The 21,108-nt window shown below is 44.9% G+C and overlaps 1 protein-coding gene across 7 annotated transcripts in view; it reads right to left on the bottom strand.

The window, feature by feature from the left end:
• Window positions 1–17,929, bottom strand: part of TIA1 (TIA1 cytotoxic granule associated RNA binding protein) — a 31,574-nt gene extending 13,645 nt beyond the window's left edge. The window contains exons 1-6 of one of the 7 annotated variants that reach the window (XR_013989668.1): window positions 17,692–17,928; window positions 4,301–4,397; window positions 3,715–3,813; window positions 3,253–3,307; window positions 3,047–3,079; window positions 1,742–1,829 (exon numbers count right to left, since the gene is read on the bottom strand). Coding sequence is in view for 5 of the 7 variants with exons in the window: in XM_081017478.1 (XP_080873604.1) it covers window positions 1,742–1,829; window positions 3,047–3,079; window positions 3,253–3,307; window positions 3,715–3,813; window positions 4,301–4,397; window positions 17,692–17,717 (398 nt within the window). In the remaining 2 variants the exon portion in view is untranslated. Of the gene's footprint in view, window positions 1–1,741; window positions 1,830–3,046; window positions 3,080–3,252; window positions 3,308–3,714; window positions 3,814–4,300; window positions 4,398–17,691 lie in introns of those variants that run through there. The other 6 variants (XM_081017478.1, XM_081017477.1, XM_081017482.1 and 3 more) reach the window with 6 other exon arrangements.
• Between the last annotated feature and the right edge of the window lie 3,179 nt (window positions 17,930–21,108).

A 21,108-nucleotide genomic window follows, 5' to 3' on the forward strand; every position in this document is an offset into this window, starting at 1 on the left:
TAGCAAGAATATCCACTAACCAATGTTTCTTTATATGAATGTCCAGCTTTTCTGATCTTCCCCTGAAGCAATGCTTCTCCTCAAAACATGTCAGCAACCTGAAGTTCCTGCTGTGTTTGGAAACCCCCAAGGCCTACCAGTCTTGCAGCAGTAGTTGCAAGCCCTTCTAGCTGTTGATTACATTGAAACAAACCAGGTGACCACGGCAGCTGTTAGGCTAAGTCAAACCTTAGGGAATCCAGGAATACATTCAGGCTCCTGCCTCCATGTCCCAACACCTCAAACACAGGTATAACCAGGGAACCTCTTGGGAGGAGTAACTTTAAACAAAGAAACTCCATTCCCCCTCCATTTGGCCCAGGCTTGGTCACACTCCTTAGCTCTTGGTTGTAAGGACAAATCATGTACACAGGTATTAACAACAGGCTTTGGAAGGGTAAGTTACCCTTACACCCCCCTCCCACCCCGCTTTTTTGCTAGGATAAGGAACCTTTTTGACCAGCCATATAGAATGTGACTCATATGTACAATAATGCATCTCACAAAGTTGGCTTGAGTGCAAACACATTTGTGCCAGTCTTCTAAGATGCCACAAGGCTCTAAATTGCTTTTGTTTCAAGAGACTTATATGATTACCCCCTCTGGAAACTGATACATATGAGGCTACAATCTCAATGTGTTATCAGTTTTGAGATTACCTTCCAACCAGTTCTGAGAGTTGGTTGATATACTTCACAGCAGTAAGCAACACTTGGAAGAATTAGTGACAGATAAGAACAAACGTCCAAGAGATACACTACGTCAGGGGTTGCCAATATGGTGCCCTCCAGATATTGGGACTCCCAACTTCCACCAGCCCCAGCAGCCAGCATAGCCAATAGGACAGTTGTAGTCCAACAAAATCTGGAGGACACATTATGTATCCCTGCACTACATCTTGCTTCCATTTAAGCAGGTCTGCCTGCATACTAAAACAAGTAATTCATAACATGCTACACTGATCTCCATACAGAAATCTTGTTCTCAAGCTGCTGCAATTATAATTCAATCACTGATGAGGATTTACATCAGATCTATCAGGAAATGCTACCAATGAAGTACTTATAATACAAATATTACCTTGCAACTCAGCCTAATTGGTTATTGCTATCAACAGCAAACTTCCAAGTCCTAAAACTAAAAAAATGTTTCTCCATGGAAACAATACAGCTGGTTCCCTGGTATGTTACACACACTTTCACATGCCTTCCAAACTAAGACAATGACTGAAACCGAGAAACTATACTGGAGGCCGATTTCTAGTTTATTTTATTTAATAGAGCACCCATTTCACAAAAAGCCAAAATCTTATAGGCCATAACTTCTATGAAATCTGATATTTATTAAAGCTGCTTTTATAAGACTATGCAATGCCTTTTCATTGGTGTAAGTCACCCAGAAATCAGCTTTCCCTTAGAAAACCCCTTCTAGATTATCTAGTAATTGGATAATGAAATGAATCAATACTGTTTTTAAAATTAAGTTGCAAGTCTAAAATACAGAAATATAAATCCAAAGTCTAGAAATTCACATTCAAATAAAGCAAGATGAACTGTTTGATAGCTCTGAATAACTACAAAAAGATACAACTCTTTAGAGAATATAGGTATCCTAAAATATACTGACACTCTTAATCAGCACATTTTCCTTAGTTTTAGCATCAAATTCTTGCCCCCATTATCTTTCATAAGGCATTACTTACGATATTCTTCCAAATGGTGCAAAAGCTGCTTTAATATCTTCAGTTGTAATTTCTGGGCTGAGGTCTCCAACAAAGACATGGAAGTGGTCTTACCAAGAAAAAGAAAAAGAAATGTACAAGTTTGCAGAGAACTCATGGAAATACAGGATAGGTTTGCTTTTTTAAAAAAATAATCTTGTATCAATTTCCATACATCTGGAAACTACATGAGAACTAGAATCTTTTTACCTAACAGATAACAAAATACATTATGGTTTAATATATAACCATGAACAGACATGATAGTACACAATTATAGAAAATTACATATAACTAGAATTTTTCATTAAATGATATCTGTAGTTATTCATAACAGAAGCTATACTTCCATGAGAGCTAAGTCCATTTAGTCCAAAGCCAAAAAGTTATATTACAGCCTTATTTAATAATGCTAGAGTTTAGCCTTAATTATACACAAGTTTAACAATAATGAGCTAAATATGTCTACTGGTTCTGTGAACAGAACAGAGTAGGATTTACACAAACCAGTATGGACAATATAAATTACAAGCAGCTCAATCTTAGTCATATTTGGTGAAGAACAGTCAAAAAGATACCTTGCATTGCAACAGTTTGATGTTAAAGTATTTGACAGTTTTCTGAAAAGCCAACAGTTTTGGTTGCCCAGCCTTTACACCATGTGAATCCATGTGAATTCAAAGTATGTGAAATCCATGAGCAAGTGAACTAAGACTGAAGGCAACAGAACGGAAACAGTAATCCCTTCACAGTTTGTTAGAGCCATTTACATAAGAACTGGTTGATACAAAGATCTCATATCTAAGGACTTTCTTCATACTCACATAAAGCCCATTTTAATTATCATCACCTCTAACTGATTTCAATGCACACATGACACTTTACATCTCCACCTTGGAAAGTCTACTTTAATCCTTCCCCAAAGTTTTAAAGTTCTAAGGCCAGACAAGTAGAGAAGCAACACACTGGGTTGCATAGGAGCAGAAGGGAAAATGATCCAATTGGAATAGCAATTTTGATATACCACAAGGGGGGCTTATGGCCCAGCACAGCCAGCAGCCTTGAAGGAAGCTGGTTATCTTACCCTCACAGAGAGGGAAAGAATTCTTACAGCAATAGCAGCTTAGTGGGGTCAAAGGGCTTAAGAGTCAGCAACAGTCCACATCCTGATCCATTGAGAGCGGAGGGAGAAATCTTGTGACAACAGAACAACCCCCCCAAATAGCTTCAGGCGGTTAGTGAATACCCCTGAGAGATTTCATTTTATGTTTAAGAAGATACAATTACCTTGTGAACGCAGTGTGTTGACAACGGTACTACCTGATGACAAAGATTAGATTTGTTCTTAAGTTTATTAACACAAACACATTAAATAATATCTTAGGATAATGATCAAAACAATAGGGCAAATATTTGTATGATGCTTATTGCTTAACATTTAAAACACTTTTGTGCAAATAAAGAGTAATTACTAAGAATTGTAAGGAACTTACTGCTGGTATCTTTCTTCTGGCTGCTGGGGGTTGTTGCCCAGTTCACTTTGACCTCCTACAAATAATATTTTCTAAAATTATATTCAAGGAAGTTATGTTTACATAACCCACAAACCCTCAAAATGTAGTGTGTTTGACAAATTTGATTTATGTTTTATATTATTTTGCCATATTTAATGCAAAATATGCTCCCACCCTAATGAAGTTGAGTGATATTAGGTATTAAATAACCCTTATTACTTTGCCGAGCTATTTTATTTGCAAAATGCAAAGAATTTCATGATAACTTTCCACTGTACTTGTATTTATCTATATGGTGTGTGTTTTTTTAATTTAAAGTTCTACTATATACAACAGGATAAAAGTTTACCTTTAGATGATCTTCTTTTTACAAAAGCGGTTTCATCCACAACCTAAAGCCACACTTCTGCTCCAACTCACCCTTTAGACCTGAGAGCTTACCTTACCCATTATCTTCCGTCCATTCATAGCCGCTAAAGCTGCAGCTGCGTGTCGATGCTCATAGAACTCCACAAAACAGTATGGATCATTTCCAGCTGTCTGTGTAACACAGAAAGGAAAGTTATCAGAAACCATTGCTGAGCCATCTCAATGTCTGCGTTGATTTTGTTTTATGATATCTCCCAAGCAAGCAGCATCATTTAAGTCCGCAATCCTAGGTACTATTACTATTATTTTGTGTTTAGGATTAGCAGGAAATGAGAGTTCCGCAGCAATAAGTAAGATTTTATACCTAAAGTGTTAAAAAAGTGGGTTGAATCTTTAGACCTTCTAAATTATACACTGATTATTTTTAGTGGAAACAGAGTAATTTGAAAACTACTTTTAGCTTACTACTTTTTTCTTAGTTCTTTTACTTGTTAGTTACCCTTCAGTTTAATTTGTTTTACTGAAATTTCTAAAGGGAGGGCAACAACCTGTGAAACTCCTGGGGGAAGAAATCTAAACCTTGTTAGCATCCTCAAAACCACAATTTTTATATTAAAATACATTTTTTGTGCAGAACATAACCATTGCATTAACTTACATCCATGATCATTTTGCAATTTTTGCATGGTCCAATCTGGCTGAAGAGCTGGAGAATTAGGGCTTCGGTAACATCTCTTGACAAATTCCCCACATACCTGCAAAAATTATCCAATTTTTAGATCCATGGAGGTCTGAGTCTCAAACAATGAAGACCTGTTTGCCCTGAGGGAAGGGAGAAGTGAGGAAATCTAGGCCATACCACTAGCTCCTGACAGAACTATCAAGGAGAATTGTTGGGTCAGCCCTCACCCATCTTCCCTGGAGCTACCTAAGAAAGACCTGTTTGAGCAACACATAGCCTGAAGGACTCTGTCACACTGCATTTTATTTGTTTTTGTATTTCAAACCACTTTGGATTCCTTGGCAGAAATGTAGTAAGTAAACTAACCATCATAGTCAGACTTCCTTAATAAAAGAAAAGTAACTGTACCTTCCAAAGCTAAAACAAAAATAAGAACTCAATCACAAGAACAGGATGCTCAGAAGTTAACAAAAGAGGGAGAGGCAGGCTTGAAAATGTGTGCAGAACAAGGGAGGATTTTTTTCACTGTTACTAAATGTACAAGCTGAGAACAGGTGAAACCACAATACAGTATTACTCAAGATATTTGCTGCACAAATTACAAATGCTATTAAAAAGTTTGCAGAGCGGTAGTACAGTGCATTTATAAGAAAACTAAGTAAGGTATTTGTATCCCTTTCTCCATTTATTTCCCTCCACAAAATCCTTCCTAAGACTCCAGGTTTACCTGACCACTATCAGCATCAAGTGGCCAAATTTTAAATTCAGCACCAAATGCAACCCCATTTTCAGCAGGCATAAATTCAATCCAGACTTGCCAAGGAAGAAGAGAAAAATAGACAGCGCACATAATAATGTGCACTTGATTCTTCCTTTGAAGTATGAATCATGTGATGTCAGATGACTGACAGTTGTCAAACCCATCAACATGTCAAAAGTGACCTGGGGTGGGTGGGCCAGATCCATCCACCACTGTTTATGCTTAGGTTGCCTCTAGACAACAGGCAATCCTCGTTTTGCATGGGGGTTACGTTCTGGACCCCCACACGTAGGCGGGGCCTGCGTAAAGCATTCTGCCCCTCCTCCATGCTCCCCTTTTAGTGACATTTTAGGGTCACTTCTGGGTTTGACCCCAGACACACATGTGCAATCGCGGGTCAATCAAATGCACATAAATCGACCCTTGCCTGTATATGTATTCAACACGTAATTGCCTTTGAAGATGGTTCAGAATTTTCATGTGGTACAAAATGCACTATCTCAATGGTTAATGGGATCAAGACAATTTTCATATCTAAAGCCTATTTTAAAACAGTAGCAGTGGCTACAGAACCAAAATCACAGTATTGATTTTAAGCTTTACTGACCAAGATAGTATGAGTCTTGATTATCTCAGAGGCCACCTTGTCTGTTATGTGCCTAACCTGAATTAAGAACTACCAGTGAGGCTCTGCTAAAACATTCCACCATATGTGGGGGTTACCGGTAGTTTAAGGAGGTCAGAGCTGAAACATCCTCAGGAACGTGGTATGATTTCCATTTTTTACTTCTTTATCAAAAGGCAAGTTAAAGCTTTCTCTTTTTCATTCTGCCTTTGCGAGTTGAATTAGCCTACACTGCTTTATTATCTGATACATACTTAAGCTGGTGTATATTATTTTGTTCACCATTTTGATAATTTTGAATTGAAAAACTGCATTAAAATGTTTTAAAAATCAAGGGTAGAAAACCTTTGTTGGACCAAGAGTTGCATTCCATCTTTGCCAGCCCTCCCTGGGTCTGCAAGCTGATGGTGGGTGAGACCAAAACAATAATGAGCAGGCCACTGCACCCTCTCACATGCACACACTCCAAGTAAACCCACCAGCACAGAGTCTTAATCCCCAAACAACTGTCCAAGGGGATATAATTTTTATGGGGATTTTGGCTAGGGAGGGTTAACCCTTTTCTTACCAGTTACACTAAGATCAGCCACCTGCGTTGCAATTAGGCTTGAAAACAACCTTCCAATGGTACCAATAGAAGGCTGCTTTCAAGCCTAATTGCAGTGTGGATAGGATGGTTAACTCTTTCTTCTGCAGCTGGAACCCAACCAACAGAACAATCTCCAATGCCACAAATAGGTTTTCAACCCTGCCTCCTACTGGCACTAATAGAGCTGCAAGGCAAGTCCCAGCACCATGGAGAGCTCCAAGTGAACATTTTGCTCCAAAAAGAGCTGCAAACCTTCTGGGGAACTTTGAGCCACTGCTTTCAAACCTGCCTCTCCTCCTGGCAACCCAGTGTCTCCTGAAGGGCCAACTCTCTGGCAATTCTCCTGTGCTCCAGTCTCCCACCTACTGCATCACTGGAATGGTGAGGTACTATGTGAGTAGCTTAGGTCCTCAGGTCCAGGGGGAGATTCCTGTGAAAGTCCTCTATGGAAGCTGGTGCTGTGGGAGCTGGGTCAGTTGGCTCCTACCTGCCAGCCTCAATGCTCCCCTGATCTCCAACATCAGGCTCATAGTCTGGACTGGCTCGTGAGCTAGACTCTGTAGCCCCCACTTGGCATCCTTATCTCAACACACTTGAACTTACATACTCTTCTCTCAAATGCCTTAATTTGTACTTTCCCTGAAGTGGGATTCACAATTAATCAACTATTTGAAGGCCAATACTTGCCATATAACCTAAACTTCTTTTCAGTGTTGAATGTTTAAGAAAAATAAAAGCAGTTTATTTTCCCCCCAGTTCAAAACAGATGGCTTTGCTTTTTAAAATGATTAGGTTAATATTAAATAAATTGGATATAAGCATGTCAGTCATACAATTACTCTCTTAACCAAATCAATGCTTCCACCAAATATATTAAGTTAAATGAGGCTTTTTTATATAGAGAATCAATATGATCAATCCTAAAATTTAATTATTTATACCTACTAACATAGGCATTTCATTTTCGCCTCGTGAAAACAAACTGCTTTAGTCTCTCTAGTAACTACCATGCCTTCATTTGACCTAGGCATTTAACTTTTGTTGCTACAGAGTGCAGCAGAAAGGAGCACCACTGGAAAGAAGAAAAGACAAAAATGTCCAGTGCAATGGTTCCTGCATTTCCTCACAATGTGCTAGTCATAAGAAAGACATTGTTATGAACCTATTTGCAATACACCCCCAAAGGTAAAAAAGAGAAAAGTGCATAAAATGTGTAAAAAAGTAAGGCAAAGGACCATTGAAATGGGACATACCGTCATGGGGGGGGAGTACACCCTCTTTGAATTATGTAGTTTTACATATTAGGACATAATAACAATCATCTGCGGCCTGACAGGTCTTAAAATTAGGTAAAAGAACCTCAGATGAACAACACATGCCATTACACAGTATCATGATTTATTTAACAAAAATAAAACCAAAATAGAGAAGCCATGTGTGAAAAACTAAGTACACCCTTACTGCTTCCATAGGAATAAAGAAGCTAAGTAGCAGAAGGTGGTGCTAATCAAATGCACTTGCTTAACTGATCATCAGCAAGTGTGGCCACCTCTATAAAAGTCAAAGTTTCAGCAGTTTGCTGGTCTGGAGCACCCAGGTGTGTTTTCACACAATGCCAAGGAGGAAAGACATCAGCAGTCCTCTTAGAGAAGCAATTATTTCTGTCCATGGAACTGGGAAGGGCTATAAGGCCATCTCCCACCAATGTAAAGTCCATCATTCTACAGTGAGAAAGATTATTCAAAAATGGAAAATTCACCCCAAGGTCAGATCGTGCAATGCTCAGAGAAATTGTAAGAAACTCAAAAGTTAGGCTCTACAGCCACAGGAACTGGGAGCCTAGCAGTCACTGAGTTGACCATGAATACTGTATACCAAAGAATTTGAGAGTCAAATGTGAGGCTATCTGCCCAACAGCTGAAGCTTGGCCGAAACTGAGTCGTGCAACTCTACAATAGAATGGCTGAAAAAGAAAATAATCAAGGTGTTGCAATGGCCCAGTCAAAGTCCAAACCTCAACCCAATTGAAATGCTGTGGCGGGACCTTAAGAGAGCTGTGCATTGACAAATGCCAGCAAACCTCAATGATCTGAAGCAACGTTATAAAGAAGAGTGGGCCAAAATTCCTCCACAATGATGAGTGACTGATGAAGTCATACAGAAAACAATTACCGTACTTAAAGTTATTGCTGCTAAAGGTGGTTCTACAATCATAGGGTATTCACACATGGCTTCTCCATTTAGGCTTTATTTTTGTTAAATAAATCATTACATGGTTTAATATGTCATGTTTTGTTCATCTGAGGTTGTACTTACCTAATCTTAAGATCTGCTAAGGAACAAATGTTTATGTCCTGGTATGTAAAACCACAATTCAAAGAGGGTGAACTTTCTTTTTCCCATGTTGGTAGCCTGAGGAAGTACCATCCACCTTGGGCCTGCCTATAAAAAGAAAGTCTTCTAAAGTGAGAGACTAGGGCAATGTCCACTGTTTCCAAGAACTCTTCTGGTTGTGAGATTTTTGTGGGTGAACTAAGAGTTTGTTTTGGACCCTGGGCGAGAACTCAAGAGGCTGTTAGGGAGGGTGTCAGAAGGAAAATGAAATGATATTGATATATATTAGGAACTTTGTATTAATGTGACATTTTTATACGTAACTGTCAGGGAACTGCCATCGGAAGGAAGGGAGGTGGAAGGGCTCACACAGGTTGGGAGAGACTCAGCAGCTGAAGAGGGAACCAGTAGGGGGAGAAGAGCTGAGCTGAGGGAAAGTGAGCAAGAGGGATGGCTCCGAGACACTTCCAGCGAAAACAGTGGGGAGGTTTCAGGACCTCCTGTAGGGACACCCACTCCTCGCCGGAAACTGTCACGCAGAGAGTCCAGAAGACGTGTTTCCGTTAAGGAGCTTTTATGTTGGAAGCGATTTCGAAAGCAACCACTGTCGGAATCTGCAAGCGACTGACAGAGCCATGTTTAAGGGGCTCCGTTACAGACAGAGGTTTGCAAACTTGACCAAACTCTGAGGGACTTGGATTTTACGCACAAGCAGCTCATCGTCCCATCACAGCATTCCGACAGTCTCTGTGAGCAGTTTGTGCAGGAGAAGGCATCATGAGCAACCCAGCCGGAACCGGAGAAGCAGGAGCTGGAGCGGGTCCAAGCCTGGAGGAAAGGTACCGGGCGTTGGAGGTCCAGCTAGCGCTGCAGACGGCGAGGCTCGAGGAGAGGAGGGCTCAAGATGCAGAGAAGGGGAAAACCACCCCGCTCGCCAGAAAGTTGCCAGGATTGGTGCAGAAGTTTGGGGGGGAGCCCAAGAACTATCATGCCTTTAGGACAGAGATGCAATATGCCCTTAATCTGCAGTTTGATGACTTTCCCGATGAGGAATCGCGGGTGGCTTTTGTGATTGGGCATCTCGAAAAGGGGGCGAAAGACTGGGTGAGGCCCCTGATGGCAACAAACAATGACATCCTGAAGGATACGAGGAAGTTTTTTCGTGCAATGGATTTGATGTTTTCCAGCGATATTGAGCAGGGAGTGGTACGCAGACAGTTAATGGCGTGCAAACAGGGGAGCCGATCTGTGCGTGAGTACTGGACTGAGTTTACCATGTTGATCCATAAATTGGGGTGGGATCTATCGGCGGAACCCATTCAAATGCTCTTTGAAGAAGGGCTTGCTTCGGCGGTAAAGGATGAACTTTCCCGGGCGCCCAGGGCGGAGTCTATGGACCAGCTGACCAAATCAGCGCTGACCACAGGAGCGCGCCAAGAGGCGAGAGCCTTGGAGAGGCGGGAAGGGAAGGGGGAACGTTGGAGGGAGCTTCGCATTCCAGAGATTCCAGAGCCACCGTTCCCGCCGGGAGAGCCGATGGAAATTGGAACAGCGCGCGCGCGCGGTTTCAAAGCCCAGTGAAGAGCGGAAGAAGGAGGGAAAGGGCGCCAAGAAATGTTATCTCTGCCAACAGCCAGGTCATTTTGCCAGAGTCTGCCCCCAAAGAAAGGAATGGCAAGGAATGGCGGGAGCTGTTGGGGAGAGGGAGGAAAAGGTACCGGAGCAAGTAAAAGCCAACGCCTGGCTGCCACCGTCGGGGCACAGCAGCCAGGCCAAAGAGCAGTGAAAGTGCCCACGCCGGAACCTCCTAAACCCGCCCTAGTGATAGAGGTGTTACTAGAGCTGCCTAACGGACACCCACTAAAGATAAAGGCGCTATTGGACTCAGGCAGCTCCTGCAATTTCATGAGTAAGGAGTTTGCTGCTGAGCACCAGATACAGACTATCCCTTTAAGTAACCCTTTGCAGGTGACCACGATCGATGGAAGGGAGCTGCTGGGAGGAGAAGTCAGCCAGCAGACCGTCCCAATGATAATGAGGGTAGCAAGACACACTGAGCTAATAGCGTTTAATGTGGCTACCTTGGGAGGAGCTCCCATTAGTTTGGGGATGAGCTGGCTAGCGTTACATGATCCGCTAGTGGGCTGGCATCAGAGAGTGGTCTCCTTTGGGTCAGCACATTGTCTAGAACACTGCAAAGAGCGGGAGGCTCAAGGAGGGGCCAGAGCCACTCTAGCAGGGACGGAAGTAACGGAGAAGGGGAAGATTCCCCAACAATACGCCGACCTGAGCAACGTCTTCAGCGAGAGGGAGGCAGACAAACTACCCCCACATAGGCCCTTTGACTGTCAAATCAATTTACTCCCTGGGGCACAGCTCCCTGTAGGCAAGCTGTACGCCATGTCAGACAGAGAGATGCAGGAGCTAAGGGAGTTCATTGACAAGAACCTGAAGAGAGGGTTCATCAGAGAGTCCAGGGCGGTGGGGGGCAGCCCAGTGTTTTTTGTGGACAAAAAAAACACGGACAAACCCAGGCTTGTAGTGGACTTCAGGGCCTTAAATGCAGTGTCAGAACCAGTGACTTTCCCGATGCCCAGAATTGATGACATTTTGACAAGGGTCAGGAAGGGAAAGATTTTTACTAAACTGGACCTGAGGGGGGCGTACAACCTGATACGAATAAGGAAGGGGGATGAATGGAAAACCACCATGTTCACCCCTTTGGGGGCATTTGAATATTTAGTTATGCCCTTCGGCCTACAAGCAGGCTCCGCGTGCTTTCAATCGTTTATGAACCACGTCCTGGGGCCTTTGCTTTACAAGAATTGTGTGGCCTTCTTAGATGACGTGTTAGTATATTCAGAGACTGAGGAGCAGCATGTAAAAGACGTCAGGGAAGTGTTGGGCAGACTGCAAGCCAATCAGCTGTGGGTGAAGCTAGAGAAGTGTCAGTTTCATGCCAAGGAGGTGGAATTCCTGGGGTACCGCTTGTCGGACAAGGGATTGGCCATGGATCCTGGCAAGGTCCAAGCGGTACTGGAATGGAAAACACCGAAAACAAGGAAGGATGTGCAAAGATTCCTTGGATTCGGAAACTTCTATCGGAAGTTCATCAGAAATTTTGCCCACTTGACGGCTCCCATTACGGACTGTCTCAGCAGTAAGAGGAAATTCGTTTGGACGGCGGAGGCGGAGCGAGCTTTTGAGGAACTGAAAAGGGCGTTCGCTTCGGAAGAACAGCTCCTGCATGTGGATTTACAAAAACCGATGCGAGTGGAGACGGACGCATCAGACCGGGCTGTGGGGGCGGTGCTTCTGCAGCCTGGGAAGGAGGAGTCAGAGTGGAGACCGTGTGCCTTTTTTTCGCGAAAGCTGAACAAATCTGAGAGGAACTACACGGTGTATGACCGAGAACTACTTGCCATTCATGAAGCGTTCAGGAGATGGAGGCATTTATTAATTGGGGCACAACATAAGGTGCAAGTGTGCACGGACCACAAGAACTTAGAGTATTGGAGAACAGCACGAGTGCTCAACCAACGGCAAGTGCGATGGGCCCAGGAGTTCTCCAAATTCCACTTTGAAATTTGTTATGTGCCAGGTCCAGAAAATGTTAGGGCGGACGCTCTCTCACGCAAACCTGAATATTTGGAAGGGGAGGGGGGACCCGAAGAGAGACATGTCATCCCAGAGGACCGCTGGGTGTGTGGGGCGGCATTGGTGGGGCAAAGAGAACTGGTAGAGGAAACAGAGAATGATGAATATGCCCAGAATAAGCTCAGAGGTCTTAGGGGTGAGGGAGAGGAACCAGGGGGTTTCGAGGAAAGAAATGGAGCTTTGTATTACAAAGGGGCACTGTATATCCCTGAAGGAGACTTAAGGGGGAGGGTACTCAAGCAGTTGCACGACAGCCCCACGGCGGGGCATTTTGGACAACACAAAACCATGTGGTTGGTCACCAGGGAATTTTGGTGGCCTAAGGTGAGGGAAGATGTACGGGAGTATGTAAGAGGGTGCGAGCAATGCCAGCGAGCCAAAGGGGAGAGGCGGGCGCCGGCGGGGCTATTAGAACCCTTACCAACCCCAGAACGACCTTGGGAGGCAGTGTCGATAGATTTTATGACTGATCTGCCGAAGTCCAAGGGGAAAACAGCCATCATGGTGGTGGTAGACCTACTAACAAAGATGTGCCACTTTGTAGCCTGTTCGCATGCAGTCACGGCGGAAGAGACAGCGAAGTTATTTGTAGAACACATTTTTAGGTTGCACGGGGTGCCATTGAGGGTGGTCTCAGACAGGGGAAAACAATTTACTTCCAGGTTCTGGAGGAAGCTCATGAGCTTACTGCAGGTGGAGGTCAACTTTTCAACTGCCCGGCACCCTGAAACCAACGGGCAGGCGGAAAGAGCAAACGGTGTCCTCCAGCAATACCTGAGGTGTTATGTCAATGACAGAGAGAATGACTGGGTAGAGAAGTTGGCGCTGGCGGAATTTGCCTACAACAATGCAGAGAATGTGTCCACAGGGATGAGCCCCTTCTTGGCTAATTATGGGTGTCATCCCAGGGCATTCCCAGGGGGAGGAGGGGAGAGATGGAGCGTCCCGGCAGCCGAGCATTTTGTAGAAGAAATGGAAGCAATCCATCGTCAGCTCCAACTCAACTTAGAAAGGGCGAAGGAAGAATACAAGAGGCAGGCAGACAAGAACCGAAGGGAAGGTGAAACCATAAGGGTGGAAGATCGGGTGTGGCTGTCAACCCAAGGGTTGCCGTTCAAAGGAGGTGGTAAGAAATTAAGACCCAGGAGGTTGGGTCCCTTTGAGGTCATTCAACAAGTCAACCCAGTGGCTTTCAGGCTCCGGTTACCCAACCACATGAAACTGCACCCAGTATTTCACAGGTCGTTACTGTCACCGTATGAGGGGGGACGAGAAGGGATGTCCACTCGGGGACCGATCATAGAAGAAAGGGAATGCAGCAGCCATGTGGCAGAAATCCTCGACGCCAGGTGGAAGGGGGATCAGGTGGAGTATTTGGTAGCGTGGGAAGGAGAACCGGAGTCAGAAAACACTTGGGTAATGGCAGAAGATATCAATGACGAGGTATTGATAGAAACGTTCCATCAAAGGTTCCCAAGGAAACCTCAGCCTGTGGAGAGGTTCCGGAGGGAATACTTTGGGACCACCGATGAGGAGGAGGAGTTGGAAGGATTCACGGATTCGGAAGGGGAAGGGGAGATGGACTCTGAGGAGGAGGAGTACTTCGAGACCAGGAACCGCAACAGGTGGAGAGAAGTGTTCGAGACATCGGAAGGTGAAGGAAGTTCCTTCCGGGGTTTTGCCTCCTCACCGCCCATAGAGGAGGGGGCGGGAGGGGGTGAAGGGGGCCCTGGAGGGGAGGTGGATGTCAGGGAACTGCCATCGGAAGGAAGGGAGGTGGAAGGGCTCACACAGGTTGGGAGAGACTCAGCAGCTGAAGAGGGAACCAGTAGGGGGAGAAGAGCTGAGCTGAGGGAAAGTGAGCAAGAGGGATGGCTCCGAGACACTTCCAGCGAAAACAGTGGGGAGGTTTCAGGACCTCCTGTAGGGACACCCACTCCTCGCCGGAAACTGTCACGCAGAGAGTCCAGAAGACGTGTTTCCGTTAAGGAGCTTTTATGTTGGAAGCGATTTCGAAAGCAACCACTGTCGGAATCTGCAAGCGACTGACAGAGCCATGTTTAAGGGGCTCCGTTACAGACAGAGGTTTGCAAACTTGACCAAACTCTGAGGGACTTGGATTTTACGCACAAGCAGCTCATCGTCCCATCACAGTAACTATTTTTGTAATATTATAAAGTTGTCACTTCAGTTTTCTGTACAATGCTTAAATATATTTTTAATATATTTAGCGGTCCAGAAACTGTGCAAGCAAGCAAACGGTCCAAAGGGCTGAGGAAGGCAATAGTGCTGCAAAACAGAAAATGGTGATGGTGGAGAAGAGTGCTGATATAGTACAGAGGTTAAAAGACAATAAACAAGCCACTAGTAGTTCAGCCACAACCCTTATCCGCAGCATGAAGGTAATACAGATCTCCTTTACAGAGTTAGTCTCTAAGGATTATTCATGTTATTTAGAAAATATAAATATGTCCCTTCAGTATTTATTGCCAGAGTGGCTGACAAATTATAATAACAGAATAAGCTACCAAAACAAACAGCAGACAGCATAATAAAATAGTTGATTAACAGAATTAGCAAAATTCATATGGTATTTCATAACACCAAATAAAAATATAAAAGGTCCTGACACTCCGGGGACAGTGTACCAATAATGGTGCAGAACTGAAAAGCCCCCCCTCTATGGCCATGACCTGCCTCACCCTCAAAAGGTGGGGGCACCCAGAAAAGATCATTACATTAATAAACAAGCAGTAGGGGACACTTCCCTGCCATTCCATTTGGGAAGCCCCAGTTAATAATTGATCAGCTACATTTTGGACTAAAGAAACACCTTCCATTGGTGGTTGCATACTGTTGGAGAGAGGGAGATGAAAGATGATGGTCTGCTCTACTTATGCAGTAAAATGAGGCCTCTGCCACTCAGAGCTACAAGTGGATGACACTGTATCATTTTTGAATGCTGCTGCATATTTTGTTTTTAAACTGCAAGTAAAAAATCAATTACTGTACCCAAACCTAACTATGGGCAACAGATTTAATCTGACATTCTTCCTCCGTTTACTCCTGCCTTCCACCCCCTTCATCCACTGGCTCTCTATCAGAAAATATAGTCTGTTTACTAGTGCTGTAGCCACAGGAGATCAAAAAGTGCAAGTAGGTGAATGGAATTCCATGCAAATAAGGAGTGGGCTAGCAAGGGAGAGATGGAGAGCTCTGTCATAGGAACACAGGCTAGCGCCTTATATAGTCAGACCACTGGTTCACTTAGCTCAGTACTGTCTACACCACAGGTCTTCAAATGGTGTGTCAGGACCCTAGTAGTTTGTGGCCTAATTGAAGATGGGTCACAACAGTAGCACTGCCACCCTGCAAATATATTGTAAAAGATTAAGAAATTGGTCCCCAAAGGCATGTTTGAGATAAAAGTGGGTCCTGGGTCGTAAAAGTTTGAGGATACCTGGCCAATACTGACTGGCAGTTGCTTTCTAGAGTTTCAGATGCTCCACCTCTGTGTCCACTATAGAAACCAAGCAGGCTATCAGAAGGAAAACCTCCTCCAATGTATTCAAGCACAGAAATTAAGTTGTCCATGGTGTTATGAGGTTTTGGGGGGTGGGTAAGTTGCACGCACCACTAAAGATGGGTCCTTAAGGGAACAAAGGGAGTGGCTCTGTGCCAGAGGGGAAGGGGGGGCGCTACCTCCCTCAACTGTCTCTTTCTTAGAAAGACAAAAGGCCAGAGTTGAGAGTGGAGTTATGTGAGCTTAGAAACTGGATGCAAAAGCTGTAAACTGGAAAGGCAGAGAGAGCCAGGCCTGATTTCTGCTGAGAGAGAGCCATGTTTAATTTCTACCCACAGGCTGTGGCTATGGGAGAAGCAGGACTCTCTTGGGATGTTAATGCTATGAACCCCTCCATCATAGGCTCAGGTTGTATATTTGCATAAATAAAGCATAAAGATGCCACTGTCTCTGCTGTTCCTCACTCCAAAAGGAAACACGAACTCTGAATAAGCATCTGGAACCCCTAGAATCTCACACCACTCACGAGATACGTTCTCTGCAAACCCTCAGGCAGGCCTATAAGACATTCTAGTCACTTCTTTAAGTTCCCTGGGGACCAGAGACTTGTAATCCTGCCTATGGAGCATACGGTGCTACAGAGATAATAACCAGTGCAAGGATTCTAGCTATGCACACACTCATTGTACTGCTATCAGCTGTTCTGTTTTTCACAAGGAAATGTTTTTTCAAATCTGAAATGGAGACTAGATTCTATCCTAGAACCGGGAGACGTAGGTTCAAATCCATACAGTCCATCAAGCTTCACTGAGCGATCTTCAGCCACTCACGCTACATGCACCCCAGGCTCTCTCTCTGAGTCCAGCCAACCTTACAGGGTTGTTGTGGGCAAAATGAGTGTGCTGTGTGGGGGTGGGAGAACCATATCTGCTGCCCTGAGCTCCTTTCAAGAACAGCAGAATAAAATACTGTATATATATATTAACAGTCATTAACATAAAAGAGCAGGCCAAAGTGGGCCCATCCAGTCCAGCAGCTTGTTCTCACAGTTGCTAACCGGATGCCTCTTTTGGGAAACCCACAAGCAGGATTCAAGCAAAAGAGCAACTCTCTCTTCCTGTGGTTTCCAGCAATGGGTATTCAGAAGCACTGCTGCCTCCAACTGGGGAGGCAGAGCATGGGCTGGTTAATAGCCATCTATTGCCATCTCCTCCCAGAATTTGTCCCACACTTTTAAAGCCATTTAGGTTGGCGGCCCTCAGTGCCTCCTGCGGGAACGAGTTCCGTAGTGCCAACTTTAGGCTTCGCTGGCTGTACATGAGCTCTCCGTGTTGAGAGAGGGGGAAAACTTCCCTCGGTCCGCTTTCTCCACGCCATGCGTGGCTTCATGAACTTGTCGCCTCTTTCCTTCTCCTTTCCGCCACAAAGCTAAAAAGGCTCAAATGCTGCAACCTTTCTTGGGGGGGGGGGGTCGCTCCACCCTCTTGATCATTTTGGTTGCCCTTTTCCATCCTTTCTCGAGTTGAGGCGAGCAGAACTGTGCACCAGAGTCCAACTGCGTTCGCCCCATAAGATCCATCTAACAGTATTTGTGGTACTAGCGATTTTCAACACAGATGCTCGCCCCGCTGCCTGAGAGGAGAAAAGGCCAAGGCCACCCCCCCAAAAAATAATAATTCAAGAGGGGCGAATGCTTCCCCCTTCGCCTCCCCCCGCCCCGGTTTTTATGGGGAGCCGAAGGGTTTGATTCGCCCGCACAAAAGGAGAAAGAGAGGCAGCGGGGGAGGGGATAGCAGGCGGGAGGGAGGGGGCGCAACGTGGCTCGACCCCTCCCCCTCACAATAGGCCTCCTCACAGCCTCCCTGCCGGCCCAACTCACAGCGTCTTGGGCATTTCGTCCTCCATGGCGGCGGCGGTTCCTCTCCCTCCTCAGCCCTCCAGCCAGGCCTGGTCACAACTGCGCCCGGCTCGCCGCAGGCCAAATCCGCGCGGGGGTGCGGGGCGGGAGGCCTCCGGGGAGCCCCGACGACGGCGCGGCGGACAACAAATCCGCCGCTGGCCTCTCAAGATGGCGCTGGTGGGCAAAGAGAGGGCCCGGGCCGGCCGACGGAAAGGACCGTCGGCGCATGCGCCGCAAGAAGGCAACCGCGACGCCGCCGACAAGCGCGCACGCGCGCTGGCGCCTCCTCGCCAACCGCGGCCGCTCTCTCGCGCCCGACGTAATCCTCCGCCGGCCTCTTTGCAGCTTCGTCTCCTTTCTCTTGCTTACTCTCGCGAGATTTCTAAGCCAGTCCGTGCGTCTTAGGTGCGGTTTAAATCTTAGGAAAGCTTAACCCTCAGCCCCGCGCGCGCAAGTCCGGCTTCGCGTCTCCTTTACAAATAAAAAGAAATGCGACTCCGCCCGCCCCGCCAAACTAGTGGAATACTGAATAATAATATTGCTTTGATTAGTTGTGGTGGTGGTTTGTTTTTGTGTTTTTTTACACAAAATGCTTGTGCGCCGCCCGGGAATCGAACCCGGGTCGCAAGAATGGGAATCTTGCATGATACCACTACACCAGCGGCGCTGACGAGAAGAAGGGTGGGAAATAGATCTTAGGAAGCAAAACATTTAACAACAAATCACAGGTATGCAAAGGAACGGTGAAAAAAATGGCAATGGACACTCGCCACTCTCTTGCCAATACTAACCCTTCTGAGCCTGCGTTCATTGTACCTGGGAATAAACCCCGCTGAATTAAATGGGACTGACTTCAGAGCAGACCTCTGCAATCCTACATTTGGAGTAAGATCCAGGGGAGTCTCGCCCCTCCCCCAAATGAGGAAAACAGTGTTTATCTGAATAAAAAAAATCCTTCCAGTAGCACCTTTAAGACCAACTAAGTTAGTTCTTGGTATGAGCTTTCGTGTGCAAGCACACTTCTTCAGATACACAGACCAACAGACCTATCTGTAACTGGAACCAGTGTTTATCTGGTTCTTTGATTATTTGCAAAATGCATACAGTACTTTTTATGCAAATCCAGTAGCATAAGCTCTCTGTGCAGCTTCCACTGACAATCAAAACAAAGGAATGCAAAGCAAGGTAAAAGACTATGAAATTAAGAGCAGCATGAAATCCAATACTGTACACTTTTCAAAAACAGCATGAAACGAGCGCAGAAAATTAAACTAGTACAAGGAAACTCTGAGTAGCACCCAAAGGAAATAAATCTTAAAATTCTAAGAATACCCAGAATATTCTGAAATCACTAAGTTTTCCCCATTTATTTCAGTAGGTTTCATTAGTAGAACCTTCAACAGTTAACATTACTGATAGCCACTATGGTTCATCTTATTCAAACTTGTTTTCACTGAGTATGCAGAGTAGTTTAATATAGCAATCTCCGTTGCAGGCACACACTAAATATTTTAAATTTTCAAAACGTGCCAAGGGCTGCAATCCTATGCAGAAGTGGGGTCTAGTGGGGCTGAAGAAGAATTGGTGATAGCCAGCTTCAAATCTGCATTCAGCCATCAAGTTCACAGGGGAGACTTGGGGCTAGTTGCTAAGTTTCAGTCTAGCCAGGCCTACCCTATAGGGTTGTTGTTCAACCGAGATGTCCCCAATATGTGTGTCTCTCCATTTCATCAAACCTAGGGGAGATAGTTGTGCAGTTCTGGTCCCCTCATCTGAAAAAGGAGATTGTCGAGCTGGGAAAGGGTTTGGAAAACGGCAACCAAATTGGCCAAAGGGATGAATCAGCTCACCTAGGAAGAAAGTCTGTTCCGCCTGGCCTTTGGTTTGGACTCGGTCTGACTCTTATGTTTCCCTCCCCTTATGGTCTTGATTTATCAGCTATTTTAAAATGAGGCTGCATTTTAAATTGCATTGGGGTTTTTCTCCCTCTCTTTTCCCCCTAATATGTTTTGTTGTTGTTTAGTCGTTTAGTCGTGTCCGACTCTTCGTGACCCCCTGGACCAGAGCACGCCAGGCACACCTGTCTTCCACTTCCTCCCGCAGTTTGATCAAACTCATGCTGGTAGCTTCAAGAACACCATCCAACCATCTCATCCTCTGTCGTCCCCTTCTCCTTGTGCCCTCCATCTTTCCCAGCATCAGGGTCTTTTCCAGGGAGTCTTCTCTTCTCATGGCCAAAGTCTTGGAGCCTCAGCTTCAGGATCTGTCCTTCCAGTGAGCACTCAGGGCTGATTTCCTTCAGAATGGAGAGGTTTGATCTTCTTGCAGTCCATGGGACTCTCAAGAGTCTCCTCCAGCACCAGAATTCAAAAGCATCAATCCTTCTTTATGGTCCAGCTCTCACTTCCATACATCACTACTGGGAAAACCATAGCTTTAACTATACGGACCTTTGTTGGCAAGGTGATGTCTCTGCTTTTTAAGATGCTGTCTAGGTTTGTCATTTGCTCTTCTCCCAAGATGCAGGCGTCTTTTAATTTCGTGACTGCTGTCACCATCTGCAGTGATCATGGAGCCCAAGAAAGTAAAATCTCTCACTGCCTCCATTTCTTCCCCTTCTATTTGCCAGGAGGTAATGGGACCAGTGGCCATGATCTTCTTTTTTTGATGTTGAGCTTCAGACCATATTTTGTGCTCTCTTTCACCCTTATTAAAAGGTTCATTCCTCCTCACTTTCTGCCATCAATTTTGTGTCATCTGCATATCTGAGGTTGTTATTCCATATCCAGTTCTAACTGTAGCTTCTTGTCCCACATAGAGATTTCTCAGGAGACAGATGAGGTGATCAGGCACTCCCATTATGTTTTAATGTGATTTTATTTTATTGGTGTAAGCTGCCCTGAGCCTGGCTCTGTCCGGGGAGGGCGAGGTATAAATAAAATTTATTATTATTATTATTATTATTATTAAAGAAAAAAAGTAAGAGGTGAAATGATAGAAGCTTATAAAATTAACCAACATGTAAAAAGCAGGTAGAGAAAAGTTTCTCTCCCTTTTTCTCATGGGCATCCAATGAAGCTGAATGTTGAAAGGTTCGGGACACCTAAAAGAAAGTCCTTGAGCAGCACACAATTGATTATTATTATTATTACTGTAATAATAGTAATAATAATAATAATTTATAGCCAGCCACTCTGTACGGCTTCCAACAGAACACTAAAATACAATAACCTATTAAACATTTAATATGATGATGATGATCTGGGGAACTCGCTTCTGCAGGAGGCAGTGCCGATGGCCACCAACTTGGCTCTGCTCTGCCTCCAGGGTCTGGATCCCAGGAGGGGAGATTCCGAAGAGTTGCTCTCCCTTGGGGGAATCTGGCTGGGCCCCGAT

This window comes from Podarcis pityusensis (assembly GCF_964106645.2).
Source record: "Podarcis pityusensis genome assembly, chromosome: 8".
Lineage (NCBI taxonomy): Eukaryota > Metazoa > Chordata > Lepidosauria > Squamata > Lacertidae > Podarcis > Podarcis pityusensis.